Source organism: Bos indicus, chromosome 15 (genome assembly GCF_029378745.1).
Source record: "Bos indicus isolate NIAB-ARS_2022 breed Sahiwal x Tharparkar chromosome 15, NIAB-ARS_B.indTharparkar_mat_pri_1.0, whole genome shotgun sequence".
Lineage (NCBI taxonomy): Eukaryota > Metazoa > Chordata > Mammalia > Artiodactyla > Bovidae > Bos > Bos indicus.
In genome coordinates, this window is record NC_091774.1 from 65,522,939 (window position 1) to 65,538,452 (window position 15,514).

The 15,514-nt window shown below is 46.8% G+C and overlaps 1 protein-coding gene across 2 annotated transcripts in view; it reads right to left on the reverse strand.

The window, feature by feature from the left end:
- ELF5 (E74 like ETS transcription factor 5) overlaps positions 1–13,781 on the reverse strand; it is a 33,178-nt gene extending 19,397 nt beyond the window's left edge. The window contains exons 1-2 of one of the 2 annotated variants that reach the window (XM_019975846.2): positions 13,662–13,781; positions 6,530–6,654 (exon numbers count right to left, since the gene is read on the reverse strand). In XM_019975846.2, the coding sequence (XP_019831405.1) occupies positions 6,530–6,650 (121 nt within the window). In that variant the 5' untranslated portion in view covers positions 6,651–6,654; positions 13,662–13,781. Of the gene's footprint in view, positions 1–6,529; positions 6,655–11,312; positions 11,481–13,661 lie in introns of those variants that run through there. The other variant, XM_019975847.2, reaches the window with a different exon arrangement.
- Positions 13,782–15,514: the final 1,733 nt, after the last annotated feature.

The following is a 15,514-nucleotide window of genomic DNA, read 5'->3' on the forward strand; positions in this document are numbered from 1 at the left end:
CAAAGGTCCCCAGGCCATGATTACACAGCGGGCTTGGCCAGCTCCTTTGAAGTTGGAACTAGGTCAGGACACTTGTTTAAAGGGTTAGCTGCACTGGGAAGAAGACTTATGGGGTTAAAGGGAGTTTTCAGCAATTCTGGGGTGATGTTCTCAGAGACGATGCTATACCCTGGGATGCATTCAAATTCAGAGGGAGGGCTTAAGCTTTTAGAGCTGGGCTAGTGCACTCAGATGCCCACAGGGTCAGCAGGTGATGCCCATGTCCGAAAGTGGCTGCTGATGGGGACCGTGAGAATGGGCAAGTTCATGCCAAGTGGACAGTTGTGGCCCAGCTCTGCCAGTCGGCTGTTGCCAGGCAGGAAGGTAGGCCTTGTGTTGCCAGGCCCAGATTGTTATGTGAAATCTCACAATTTTTAAGTGCTGACTTATTTAGTTTTTAAAAATCACTCCGAGGGGCAGTTAAAACTCTTTCCACAGGCTGGCTCCCTCCTGGTGGTCACTTTTGAGGGAGAACTTGACAAGCTTCTGGACAGTTGTCTCCTTCCAGACTATTGTTTAGAGTGGGCATGCTAAGAGTTTATTTATATTTATTGAAGTATAGTTGATTTACAATGCTATGCTAATCTATTAAAGTGAGAGTGTTAGTTGCTCATTGTGGTCTATAACCTCTGTCCATGGGATTCTCCAGGCAAGAATACTGGAGTGGGTTGCCATTCCCTTCTCCAGGGGATCTTCCTGACCCAGGGATCGAACCCAGGTCTCCCTCATTGCAGGCAGATTCTTTACCATCAGCCACCAGGGAAGCCCAAAGTGACTCAGTTTTGCATATATACGCATTCTTTTAAAAATATCCTTTTCCATCTTGGTTTATCCCAGGAGATTGGACATAGTTTCTTGTGCATACAGTACCATCTTGTTGTTTATCCAATCTAAATGTAATAGTCTGGGGAGGGAGAGGGATGGACTGGGAATTTGGGGTTGGTAGAGGCAGAATTTTTATTTTTTATTTTTAGCTGAATAGTATTTTCTTCAAATTGAAGTTTATCTGGAAAAAAGCAGTGCTGCTCTGCTGGGAGTTAAGGGGAAGGTACTAGATGGCTTCTCCTCCTTAACACCACAAGGCTCCTTGAAAAATTACTTTTCTGGAGCTTGTTATTTGAATTCTCCCTTAAAGCTGGAAGTGTGTGTGATCTCACACTTAGGGGGCCTGCCTCCCAGAACTTGTTAGCAAAATGGGAATAATAGGATCTGCCTCTCCAGGCTGTTACAAAGATTAAGTGAATCAATGCATGGAAAGTGCTTGGAACAGGACAGGCAGAGAGTAAGTGCTCATTCAATACCATTAATGTTAAATATTAACATGTACTTGTTAATATTGGGGTCACTCCATACCACTATGTTAATTGCATTTCCTCCACTTGTTAGCTGTGCAATCCTAGTAAAGTTTCCTAACCTCTCTGGACTTCAGCTTCATTCATCTGTAAAACAGGAATAATAATAGTGTCTATCTTTTAGGAAGCTTGCTGTGAAATGGAAGAGAAATGATGCATGGGCTGAGAGAAACTTAGCCCAGTGATCTGGATGACAATTCAGATCAACAATTCCCTGTGTCACTTGTAATTAGTTATTATTTGGGGACAACATTTGTTCTTGGGGAAATGACGCTGTCTCCACCAGGGCCTCAGTCTAACTGAGGGACATGCAGAACAAAGGAACCCAAGGACCCAGCGAGATGGAGGCAGACAGTCTGGGTCGGAGGAGACCTGAGTTAGCCAGCCTGGACTGTAATTAGCATGATTTATTAGCATCGGAACCTGGGAAAGTCTTTTGCCTGCAGCAGTACTGAAGAGGGCCAGTGAATGGACTAGGTAGCACAGGGCACCGTCAATTGTGGTTTGTCACTGAAAGGAAGGACTTTACGAGGAGGGACCTGAAATGATATATGGCTTCTAGGTTTCCCTCCAGAGTTGGTCTAGCCCCATCCAATAGTCTTTCTTGACTTTCCTTCTAAGCCTGTGGAGTGATTTAGACCATGAGATGGAAAAAAAGATAAAAGAGACTGGAGCAGTGTGAGAAACTGGATGGGGAAGAGATGAGAAGGCTGGCTGGGTATCATCCAAAAGCTGAGGCCACGAGCATGTGGTTAGAAAGGACAGAGAGCACCAGGCCCTAAGCCGTCCCAGGCCACAGCTGCCCAAAGGCTCAGACGTGTGCGGGAGAGGCTGGAGGTGGCTGGCAGTGAGGTCTGTCCTTGGGAGTGTGCTGGGGTATGACCACCGCCACGGGGCTCACCTTAGGCTTTCTGATGATTTTATATTTCATTATTTGATTTTGATTTAGAAATTCTGAGACTCTCTTTGATCTCAAAGATCCTATCTCAAAGATTCCTATACCTGGAATAGGAATCTTACTTAAGAAAAGCCCCCCTGGAACCCAGATACCTCTCTCTCTGAGTATCTGGATGTTAATACCCAAGATCAGCATTTTGTACCTTAAAAAAATTTTTTTTTCCGTCAAATAAAATCTCCTTGTGCTTGTGCTCAGTGGCTTAAGTCGTATCTGACTGCTTGCAGCCCCATGGACTGTAGCCCGCCAGGCTTCTCTGTCTATGGGATTTCCCAGGGCAAGAGTACTGGAGTGGGTTTCCATGCCCTCGTCCAGGGGATCTTCCCAACACAGGGACTGAACACAAGTCTGCTGTACCTCCTGCACTGCAGGTGGATTCTTCACTGCTGAGTCACCAGGGAAGCCATAAAATCTCCTATAGCTAACGTATTTGTTGAGCATTTAGTACATGCCAGTTACTCTGCTACACTCTTGAGTTTTCTTATCCCATCCTCAACTCGAGGTCCTGGATCATGTAGCCTATTTTACAAAGTAAATGAAGAAAGAAAGGCAGAGAATGGTGAAAGCCCTTCTTGAGGTCACACAACGAGTAAGTGGCTAAGCAAGGTGAAAAGTGAAAGTGAAAGTCACTCAGCTGTGTCTGGCTCTTTGCGACCCCATGGACTATACAGTCCATGGAATTCCCCAGGCCAGAATACTGGAGTGGGTAGCCCTTCCCTTCTCCAGGGTATCTTCCCATCCCAGAGATTGAACCCAGGTCTTCCACATTGCAAGTGGATTCTTTACCAGATGAGCCACAAGGGAAGCCCAAGGAGGAGGTCATTTAGGTGTAACCCAGCTCCTGCAGCCAAGCCTTGGTAACCACTATACTGCACTGTCTTTGGAATCAAAGTGAGGGTGGGGGTAGAGAGGGGAGCCTAAAGTTTGTCTGTCTCAACTGTCACTCCAGGTCCCCAAGGGACCTCCTAAGAACCCCTAGAGCTGCCCCAACCTAGAAAGCTCTGTTGCAAAGTATAAGCAAGATCCCAAAGCCAAGGTACACTGCACATTGGCCTGGCCATCTTGGCCATCAGGGGAGGGAGGTGTGGGTTTATGGAGGGTCAAGATAGAGTTCCAGGAAGTAGGGGTGAGTCAGGATATTCCATGACTTGTCAGATGCTTGGCTACTGGAACTCGATTGGAGAAATCATCTTTTAAAAACATCACCTGCTAGTGAAATGTACACAGCTCTCCACTATCCACGCTGGATAAAATTTTCCAGTATCTATAATTCTTTATTTTAAAAGAGCTGAAGGGAAGTTCAGGGTGAACTCATGACATTCTAGAGCATTTTGCAATCTGCGACCGTCCACTCGCCAGCCTGCAGGGCAACCTCTAAGTGCTGGTTTTAAGAGAGGCCAGGTCCTGAGCTCTTAACACACGGAGGGTTCAGGTTTGGCTGCCTCTGCTAGAGCTATTTAAGAGGCAGTAAATAGCTGGTTCTCCTGACCATGTTGCTTATTCCTCCCTGCCCTTTTTATTTGTAGACATCATTTATCCAGCAGGCATACCATTTCTCTCTCCCTTTCTCTCCTTTTTGTCTCAAAGTGTCTAAAGTGAAGTCGCTCAGTTGTGTCCGACTCTTTGCAACCCCATGGACTGTAGCCTACCAGGCTCCTCTGTCCATGGGATTTTCCAGGCAATAGTACTGGAGTGGATTGCCATTTCCTTCTCCAGGGGAATCTTCCCAACCCAGGGATCGAACCCAGGTCTCCCTCATTGTAGACAGATGCTTTACTGCCTGAGCCATCAGGGAAGTCCTTCAAAGTGTCTAAGCTGCCAACAATTCTGAATTGGATAGGTTGAGATAGAGACCCGTGTCGCTTTTGTTCAATATGAAAAGTGAGGCGAGGAGAGAGAAAGCTGTTTTTCCATGTGGTGTCTTGGTTGCTGGGCACCTACCAAGTGCCCAGCACTTTGCTAAACACATTATATGTGGAATCTCAGTCAATCCTCCCAACACCGGGAGGCAGATGCTATTTTAGCTGAGGAAAACATATCTCAGAGATGTTAGGGAAAACCTGGCCAAGGTCACGGGGCCAGTCAGTGCCAGCACCAGCCCCGTCACCTTGGACCCAAACAGGAAGCTGCCATTTGGACAACCCTGACTTCAAGCTGGAATTTCCTAGGAGGTGGGCAAGGACTTCAGAAGAGATGGCCACTAAGGTGGCAAGTTGGCAGAGCAGTGTCTGGAGGAGAACTTGGCTATCTCCTGATACATCCCTCTCAGAAGGTTTTTGCACATACTCAGACCCATGTGTCACCTCCTGGGAGACAAAAAGACAGAAGGCCCTGCAGGGCATTCCTCCCACCAGTGGGAGCCTGGTCCTCACTTGGGACTGTTTCACACCCAAACTTGACCTTTATAAGCTCAGAAACACTCGGCTCCTTCTGAAATCCAGAGTGCAAGAGGGAAAGCCCCAAACCTGGCCCCTCCCTTGGTAATGGCAGGGAGCTGGCCCACTCTTGGCCATGCCTGGTTCCAAAGTCTGAGCTCCTGACAACTACAGAAGCTCCTGGAACACTGCATGGGGCAGGCACCTGAGGCTACCCTCTCCCATCCCACTCTGACACCACCTGGTAGAAGAGGCAGGAAGAGGCGGCTCCCAGGATGGCAGGTCTGGGTTATGTGTGGGTGGGGCTGGGCTCCACCATCACGGGACACGCAGGGAAGAGACAAGGACTTGGAAACCTCTGTTTTCCTCCTTCAGATTTAGCCTCTTGACCAAACACAGGGTGGGAGGGTAGGGAGAAATTGAGTACATTTCTCATTGTCTTTTTGGGAATGAGGCGCTCTTTAGGCTTGAAGAACTGTCCTGTGCAGCAGGATGAGCCAGGTGCCCATGCAATGATCTGGACCCTAGGAGAGTGAACCATGTCACAGATACCTATGTGTCACGTGCAGGGTTAGGGGAGGGTGTGGGATTGGTCTGTGTAAGCACGCGCCTCTGGTCTGTCTGTGCAGTGCTGGTTTCTGGCCTGGAGGCAGGCACTCCTTGAGGGGGGCATTTCACAGTGACCTTGGAGACTCACCCTCTCCTGGAAGCCACCTGCTTTCTGACTCCGAGTGTGAGCCCCGCTGGGCCGGAATACACAGGGTCAAGGCTGGGTGGTGAGGCCTGAGGGCTGGATCGGCGCTTGCATCACCCCCACCGCGGGGTGTGTACCTGCTGTGCTAGCAGTCAGCCAGGCTTGCCGTGATGTGCAGTCACCCGGCACCTGGGGACAGAGGCCCTCAGAGGGTTTCTGGGGCAAAGCTCAGCTGGCCTCGCTTTGGCTTATGGCCTGCACAAGGCCCCGTGCTTTCTTCTTAGGTGGAGAGAACTGGACTAGGACAGGAGGAAGCGTGGGGAGGGCGGCCTGGGGGGACAACGAGGGGACCCCTGTTTACTGAGCACTTCCTTGGTTGCCAGGTTATATATTTCACAGTTTGGCTCTCTTGGTCCTTATAAAATTCATCATCCCTGCTCTAGCGATAAGGAAATAAAAGTTCTGAGAATAGCTATAATATTAATACCGATAACCACAGCACTATACAATATGTAAGATGACCATGTAGGATAGTTAAGGGCACAGAGCTCAAGTCAATGTGCATGAGACTTAGTTAACTGTTAGACCTTGGGTGGGTCACGAAACCTCTCTGTGCCTCAGTTTCTTCATCTATAAAGTGGGAATAATTACTAATTTCTCTTAGGGTTTCTGTAAGGATGAAATGGGTGTTTGGCATAGGGTCTGGGGCACGGCTAGTAAGTATTTAGCAAATATTGGCTAAAGCCAGGATGCTCAAGCAATCACAGTGTACTTACTAGGCTTCAGCCTAAGGGTTTCTACTATTTTGTTTAAATTAATTGCTCCAGGACATTGGTGTTATCTCCTTTTTACCCATTAGCAAAATAAGGCTCGGAGAGGTTAGTGGAGTTTCCCAAGGCCACAGAGCCGGGAAGAGGTTGCAGTGAGGATTCTAGGGCTTTCTTCCGTGCAGAAGTGGCTCTTCTTCCTGCCCCGGACTCTGGCAACCCTCTGTCCTGAACGCAGGTGAGAGCTGGCCTTTTCAGGCCGTCATGGCCTTGCTGCCCACCTGAGGCCAGCACCACCTCCTGCCCCACCTGTCCCAGCTCAGATGGGCTTCTCCAGTCATACACACCTGTCTGATGCTCAAAGGCAGGGTAATACTCTTCATTGCTGAACAGGTCAGTCCACGACATCAGGGGGTCGCAGAAGGACGTGTTGGGCAGGAAGGTGCTGTGTGTCACTGAGTCCAACATCACCCTGTAATAGCAGAAGAGGCTGTGAGGAGGTGGTAAGCCACACCACAGGAGACCCCAGCAGGGCAACACTTGTTTTTTGTTTTTTTGACTGTATCACTGGCATAAGGGATCTTAGTTCCCCACCTGGGGACTGAACCCATGCCCCATGTAGTAGAAGCATAGAGTCTTAACCACTGGACTGCCAGGGAAGTCCCTACACTTGGCTTTTAATTATGTCAGCAAACACAAACATGCAGCCTCCCAGGAGCCAGGCACTCCTCTGAGTGCCTTCCACGGTGACATTATTTAATTCTTGCCGCATCCTGTGAGGTTTGTGTGTACATCCCCATTTTATAGATGAGAAAAACTGAGGCAGAGAGGTTGAGACAATTGGTAACAAGGCCAGTAAGTGGCAAAGCTGGGATTTGAGGATGAAGGTTTTAATTATCCTTTACTTTTCCTGGTCTCTCTCACCTGGCCCCTGAACTCTGGATTATAATGTCTAAAAATATACTTCTGAAAACAGGGAAAGAATTATTATAAGTGAATGTGCCCACAAACACTAATCCACAATTCTGAAATCTGAAAGCTCTGAAACTGAAAGTATATTTGGGTGTGTTTGGTGCCAACATATTTCCCAGCAAAAACAGTCCTGAGTTGACTGTTGTAAAACTTTTATATATAATTATATCTATACTTCTATATATGTATGTAAACTAAACCATACATTTATTAAACATATGTAACTATAGTATGCCATACAGTTTTATATCTATAGCTATAGTTTCATTTGTTCTACTTGATGAATATTCATATGATACACTGCAGAAAATATTGATGCATTTAAGCAGTCCAAGCAGGCAATATCTTGAGAGGAGTAATCTGTGCTCTGCAGTATATACCCTGGGTGGCTTCCTGATACTTGAAGAATTCTGAGTTCTGCAGCACGTCCCACCCCAGGGTTTTGGATGAGAGAGTGGGGACTTGTCGCCACGGTAACACACTTGCTTCACTGAGTGCCCTGGGCTGAGCAGTTTATTATTCGTGGTGTCCCCAGAACAACCACTCTGAGTCAGGGTCTGGTAGGCGTTCTGTCTTATAGATAAGGGATGGGAGCTCTGAGATTCCAGATGACACACCCAGGTGGCAGGTGAGGGAGTTTGAGTGACAACTCAGGTTGGTCTATTTAAGAAATCATGATCCCAGTTGCTGTGCACACCAGCGAGTGGGAAGCTTTGGGAAAAGATGTCTGATTGAGGTTGGAGAGGGGATAGAAAAGAAGGGGCAAGCGTTCTTGCCCACACTAGTCTCCTCCTTCAAATTTCCCTTTGCCATTTTCCATATTCCCACAATTCAGAGAAAAAAAAATTCATTCTTGGTGAATTAGAAAAACTTGCAATAATATTGACGAGATACTTGGTTCTACCCCTTCAGCAAAGAGGACACAGCAGCTCAAGATCACACAGCTGGGAAGTGGCAAAGCAAAGACTAGATTCCATGCTTGGATTATTAAGTGCATGGAATTTTAAGATGGTCAAGAACTTATAAGTCATCTAGTCCAGGATTTTCCAAACTTTAGTTATTCGCCTGCCCCATGATAACGTATTTAATTTATTTAAAAAAATCACCCCCGTTATTGTTTAACATAACTGCATTTACTTAAAAGGAAAACTTTATATCACTACTATAAATGGAAAGCCAGGATTTATTTAATATACATAAGAATAAAGATATAAGCTTTGAAATAAAAATTAGTCATTCATGCCTAGATCAGAGGGTCTAGGCACAACTTACAGGCACAGTCTAGTCCACCACCTGTTTTTGAATGGCTCACAGATAAAAATGATTTTACATTTTTAAATGGTTATATAATACGTGCACAATGCACTTGATTTTGCCTTTAGGCCTGCAAATCCTAAAATATTTACTATCTGGTGCTTTAAGAAAATGTCTGCTACCCCTGACTGGATTTATATCACGTATCATGAGTGGTCTGGCATGCTGGAAATTACTGTCAGTCCAATCTTTTCCCGCATCCAGACATTTTACAGTTGTGAAAATTAAGGCCCAAGAAATCTGTGTAACTTTGTCAAAGTCATACACCCTACAGTGTAGGGAATTAAGTTTTTTCCAATTTTCAACCCATCTGCTTTCCTTTCTACAAACACTCACAGCCTCATCTGCTCACAGAAACATCCCGGGCTCACTACCAGGACAATCCGGATCTTGATCCCTAGAGGGTCAGGGACTGTGTGATTCCAGAACCAGAGATCAATTATTTGGGGATGTTTGCAAATCTGTCACGATCATCACTATCAGATATGCATGAGAACTCTGCTACAGACAGAGAAATAACCGAATTCAGATTCTCATGTGTAGGCACCCTCTCTGGGCATCACTGGAAAGTTGCCAGACTTCCCTAGGAAGTCTCCTTCCTGATGCCCGGAGAGGGTTAACGTGCCCAGCAGATTATCATGTTCCTGGATCTCCCCTTGGGAGCCATATCAAACAGAGGTCAAGGCTGCCTGGGTCTGGACTCTGATTTTCCCACAGATTGACTGGTTTTATATCCCTGAGCAGGTGGCTGGATGAGGAGGGATGGGGGTGGGAGGTTATGAGGAAGAAAGAGGCTTGGTGGGAGCCCAAAGCCTTTTCTACTTTCTGGACTTGACCCTAGAAAAGTTCTCCTAAGTGACAGTTCAAGGTAAAAATACCCCCTACCCCTCTGGATCGGAGGCTCAGAAAATGGGAGAAGAGGGTGGCAGACCTCTGACATGACCTTCATGAGTGGGCTTGGAGAAAGGAGAGGTGGCTTCCATGTGGAGAACAGTTCCCAGGTCTCTGGTGTTAATTAGAAATCCTCCAGATATAGGATGCAACAGTAGGAACGTGCTTCTTCATCTCTGCCTGACAAAGCTCTCAAAAGTCATTCGGTAAATTGAATTTGATCGCAGAAAAATTAGGAATCTCTGTTACCAGTACAATATTTACCTCTTAGAAGGATTTCTTTTTTTTCTCTTTGCACCACCCTACTGGCTGGCACTGTGATTTCTTCAGGGCTGTACCGGGTGATGTCTGTATCTGATTCCCTTTGGGGGTTCCTTCTATGGCAAATTATATCCATTAAGTTTTCTTAAAGGGCTGTTTCCGGTATACAACATGCTGTTTTTCTTCTGTAATTATTTTTTGCTTTGTGGAAAAGTATGTTTTATAAAAGGCAGCAGCTTTTCTTTTTTCTATTGCAGTGGGAGGAGGGGATATTGTTAAATCTTGGACTCTCCACAAAAGACCTTGGCCACTTAACCAGCAGGCCCTAGGTGTGAAAGTTCAGGAATAATGGCTCCTTTGTATTCAGCAGTCCAGTTTCTTAGGCCTTTACAGTCCTTGCAACAACCGAACATTTTAGCTCTTCAGATTTCTTTAATGTAGGCGGAAGAGGGTGGTGGGCAACAACAGCTTTTGGGTTCCCTCTTCTCAGGGAGGACATTGAGGCCCAGTGATATATAGTTTTAGGCCTGAAGTTAGAATGTGTATTCCGACGAGGGGACAGTGACCAAAGAGGGAAAAAATTGGTAAAAAAAATTGGTCTTAAGGGTCAAAAAAATCTTAGCCATCATTATCCTTTACAACTCTTCAAAGCCCACAGTACATAAGTGATGAATGGTGAATCTGTGATATTAACATTTCATGGAGGGGGTAAGATTAAGAAACAATGATCTAGGGGACTTCCCTGGTGGTTCAGTGGTTAAGACTTCACCTTCCAATGCAGAGGAGAGCGGGTTCAATCCGTGGCTGGGGAGCTAAGACCCCACATGCGGCCGAAAAACCAAAACATTAAACAGAAGCAATCTTGCAACCAATTCAATAAAGACTTTTAAAAATTGTCCACCTTAAAAAATTCTTAAAAAAAAAAAGAACAAAAAAGGGGGTGATAGTAGGAAAAAAAGGGAGCAAAGCATTGGGTTAGACTTAGAGTCAGCAGCAGGACAAGTAGGGGAAGCCTAGGGAGGGTCCTAGGCCTGCTGTTGTAACCCCGCATTTTTGGTTTTTGAGAGACTGGCTGACTTGTCCTCATAGAAGGAGCATTGTCGTGATTCTGCCTCTCACTTTTCTTGGAGCCTCAATACTTCATTGGCTGCGTGAACACAACAATGAAATGGACTCTAACACATACCCTAGCTGCGTGATTTTCTTCAGGATCCCACCCGATTTGGCTGACACAGCCATACACGTGCACGCACACACATAGGCATATATGACGGCTATAGTTGGATATTGCGGTCAAGTACGCTCACCAAATTGGAGTACAATTCAATCATACAGAGATGAAAGTTTTAGCTATAAAAAAATTCCCATGATTTTCTCTTCTCCTTTTCCTCCCATACCCACTTTCAGCTGTGACCTCTGGACATTCTTTGCCTGGGTTAGCCAGACCCCTTAAGTATTCTGAACCCTTGCTCACTGCCCGTCTACAGACCCAGTCTCCCCAAAGTGTAATCAACACTTTAGCTGCCTAGTAGGTAGGAAAGAATCAAGCACTTTCAGCACAAGAGGGGAGAATCAAGTGGGTTCTCTTCCAGGCATGAGAAAGGCTGGCTGGACCTTTGGGAATGGCATGGACACTCAGGTCCTTGGTGCCTCCAGGGGCTTCCTATCCTTCTGAGAGTTTGGTTCACTCACCAAGCGTGCACCGGAAGGGTCCACACAGTCAGAGATACAGGCCTGTGGGCTTCTTGCCCTCACACGAGTCAGAGGCGGCAGTCACAGGTGTTGTGTCCATGGCACCTCTGTTCAGCCTTCCAGAGAGAGCGGAAGGCGCAAACCACCCAGCCTTGGCCAGTCTGCCAGACAAGGAAAATTCCTTCCTGACCCTGGCAGAGATCATCAACTTCACTCTGGGCATGTGACCAAAAATTCACCCAATTAAGCACCTACACATTGGCTGTTTATGCACCAAAGCATCACTGCACAGAACGGGCTGTGAAGGTGTAAACCACGGAAAAGGGGGCTCGGGAGGGCCTTCCTTGATCTCACCATCGGGGCCATCTTGCTGGGAAGAATAATGCTTTTCCTCCTCTCAAGTCCCAGTGATACCCCAATGCCCACCAGGTTCCGAGCCCTACGGGCAAGGCAGGGTCTACTTCCTACCTTTTGGACCTCCCTCAGAAGAGACACATGGAGGAAAACCCATTGGTTGAACTATTTCAATGCTTTTTGCTAAAGGCTTGTGGGTTGGGTGCTTGAGTGTTTGCTCTTCTGGGAAAAACCAGAGCAGCTATGAGACTGCTTTGCTGATGTCTTGCCAAGTGATTCCTCATCTTCCTTTGGCTTGTATCAGAAGTTTGCTAGTTTGTTCGTTTTTTAGTTGTTTTTCTAAAGGTGCCGCAAAGACTCATAGGAGTTGTGCCGAATAGTTTACCATGGGCTCCCATACAAGGCTCACTGGGTTTGGGTTAAACCCATGTGTGTGTGCTCAGTTGCTTCAGTCGTGTCCAAACTCTGCAATGCTGGGGACTGGAGCCTGCCAAGCTTCTCTGTCCATGAGATTCTCCAGGCAAGAATACTGGAGTGGGTTTCCATGCCCTTCTCCAGGGGATCTTCCCAACTCGGGGATGGAACCTGCATCTCCTGCAGCTCCTGCATTGCAAGTGGATTCTTTACCCACTGAGCTACCTGGGAAGCTATATTAAATCCATTGGGATTTAAATCCTACCTCTGCCACCCACAAGGAAAGGGATGTGGGACACATTTCTTACTACTCAGCCTGCTGAAATTTTATTCTTTTTTTTTGTTTCATATAAGGTGTGTTGTGTCAAAATCCACAACCCTCTTTGAGCTCATCTCTCAAATGGAGATTTTAACATGCAATACTCAGGATAACCCAAAGATTTAACAAAATTAGGTAATATATGTAGATGAGCAGACATAACGTGTATGTCCATTACTGTCCCAGCAGGGGATGGGGGAATCAACTGTCATCAGTATTCTAAAAGGTTGCTACTTAGGTGACTTCTGAGAAAAGCAGACAACCAATCTGTGAAAACTCTTACCAAGAACGCTTTGAATCACCAGAAAACCCTCTCACAGAGAACATAAGGACAAAAGAATTAAGCTTTCGCTCAGAAGGGCAAACAATCTCTTCCCCTGGGTCTTTAGACTAAAACATGAAGCTGTCTCCCTGAATCACTTTACCTTGCTAGGCTTCAGTTTCCTCCTCTGTAAAGACAATTAGGGATCATTGTCCCTAATGATCTCTGACAGCCTTTCCAGTTTGTAAAATTCTCAGCACAGCAGAATGAAGCATATCAGAATGAATGTGGGTCCTCAGCTCCCGCGGGAGAAGGGAGCATGTGCTACACCAGTCTGCCAGCAGGGGGCGAACGCTCAAGAACCTCACATAGTGCAGAGTCTTAGAAAAGGTCTGAGAATACAGTGGAAAAACCCTAACCATTGCTTTTCTGGAAGCATTCTATACTGAGGAGGTGTGAGAGTGCAGAATGGGTTTCCTTTAAGCTGTTATGTTCAGACAATCTCCTGAAAAATTCCCCAAACTGTAATAAGGCAACTATTTTTTTTTCTGTTTCAAGGGGGTGCTCCATGAGCAGGCCAATGGGAAAAGGAGGCGCTTAGGCAGGAGGAGGTGGGCTTTTCTTGAAGCTGAATATTTTTTGGTGTAAAATCCAGCTTCCCTTCCTCAGGTTAGCTTGAAGAAGGGTAGAGAATGGCGTGCCCGTATGCATTCTCTATCAGTGAGTTCCCCTTGGTTTAATCAAGTGACCCAGAGGGGGCAGGGGTTGCCACGAAGGGGTTGGGTGGCTACACAGCCTGAGGAAGCAAAAACGTCTCTCTCAGGCCAGCAGTTAAATCCCAGTCAAACAGCTCCGGGGAGGTACTGTGACTGATGGACGTGGCAGGAGGCCTGGCCATCTGGAGCTGGGGACGGACCCACAGACCCAGGCCCCCCACCAGAGCCACTAAGCCCTGACGCCCCTTACGATTTATCCAAAAGAGCAAAGAAAAGGTGCTTACGTGAGGACGGCGGTGCTGGGTCCAAAGAGGAGGTTTTCAAGACAAGAGAAGGCAGGCACTCCCAGCACCGGCGTACGGTGGAAATAAAGGCACCTGTAGCCTTGTGATATAAGTAACACCTACAGACAGGTCCGTTTGGTTTTTCAGGTTTATGCACAACCCCTTTGATGACGGTGACATACAGTGTGACACGGCTCCTTGGAGGGGGAACAGTTCTCACACACAGAAAGTTTACCTTTATCCTGCTTTTGTGCCCAGCTCACCCCCCACCCCGGCTCCCCTGCTCCCCACCCGGGGAGTCAGTAAACAAGCTGAGAATTCTTGCCTCTGGGAGCTTTGCTGGATCCTGCGTTTGCTGGGAACTCTCTTTTGGGCAAGCTGGAGGGGAAACAGGAATCTAGCCATGGTGCCCATCTCTGCAGCCCTCCTTCCCTCCCCCGCCCCCAGCAGTAAGGTGGAAGGGTAGGATAGGGCAGTGGTTAAGAACAGACTCTGCAGCTAGACGGTTTTTTGGGTTTTTTTTTTTTGCAGTTAGATGACTGAATTCAAATCTAGGTGCATCATTTTCTAGTCATGTCACCTTGAACCACTTAACTAGTTAGCTAATAACTTAAGTCTCTCTAATGCAAATAACAGGACCTACCCTCATACGAGGTCCTGCGAGTGAAACACTGTGTGAGCTCTTTGTTTGTTCTGATTGTAGCATTTTCTTTGACAGAGCACATTAATCAGAAAGCCCTTCTCCACCACTTCCTCTAAACTCATGCCTTCCCAGCAGATTGAAGGGAACAGCCAGTTTGTAGAACCAATGTTGGGGCCTTGTTTCTACTTTTCACCCAAAGCATAACCAGCCATCGGACACAGTAACTTACTCAACTTCTATCCTCTTGGGACATAATGTGCCATGGGGTTGTTTTCTCTCTTACCTTCCCCTTTACAGATGGGGAAAAGAAGAGGTTTAGGGGCTCAGTCAGGTGACCACAGCTACGAGGCTGGGGTCTGACCTGGATGCCAGCTCTCAGGTGTCTTTGTGAGAACTACCTTCATCCCTATAAGATCAGAAACAGGACCCGACTTAGGCTGAGAACAGAAGTCCCCGGTCACCTGCAGGACAGCACTGATGGCCCCCTGCCTTTTTGCCCTGTGCTTCCAGCTCTCCTGGGCAGCCGAGACCTGTGTCCAAACTGCAGACTCTAAGCTTTAGAGTGAAAGCAGGGACTGGTTTGTTAGGTTTTCTTGGGAGCACCAGGCATGGGTACAAATACAAACACACATACAGTCTGGGGAAACAAAAGGCAGTTCATTAGAGGACTCAAGTGTCATCATGGAAAAATTGTTGAAGGAAGATAAGAGGATTGCTGAGGATTCTGACTTGCTGTGTAACCTCAGACAAGTCAGGTAGCTTCTCTGGGCTTCATATCCCCTGATGGTGAAAGGAGGAGGCTGGGTTAGAATAGCAACTTTCAAACTGTGCTCTAAGGAACCCTGGGGATCCCTGAAGCCCTCATAGGAGCTGCTGGGGGTGGGTGTGTGAGAGAATGGGATCAGAGTGGGTTAGGCTCCAGGCGGCTCCTCCCTGATTCAGTAAGAGCATCTCGGCTTTTATATCAATCTTCAGGATAAGATTTCTCTTGAACAAAAGAATCTGCACTTGAAAAGAGTTTGCAGAGAATGGGATTGGGTGGTCATTGAGATTCCTTTAAGCTTTAAAATTCTGCGATTTGCCTCTTTCTCCTCTGTGTCTAGGGGATCTGGTTGGTCATGCAGACTGGTTCCCACTGTTGGGTTCTTTCCCATCTTGTCACTTGTCTTGGAAAGTCTTCTTATGTTTATATCTACACACATATGTTCTT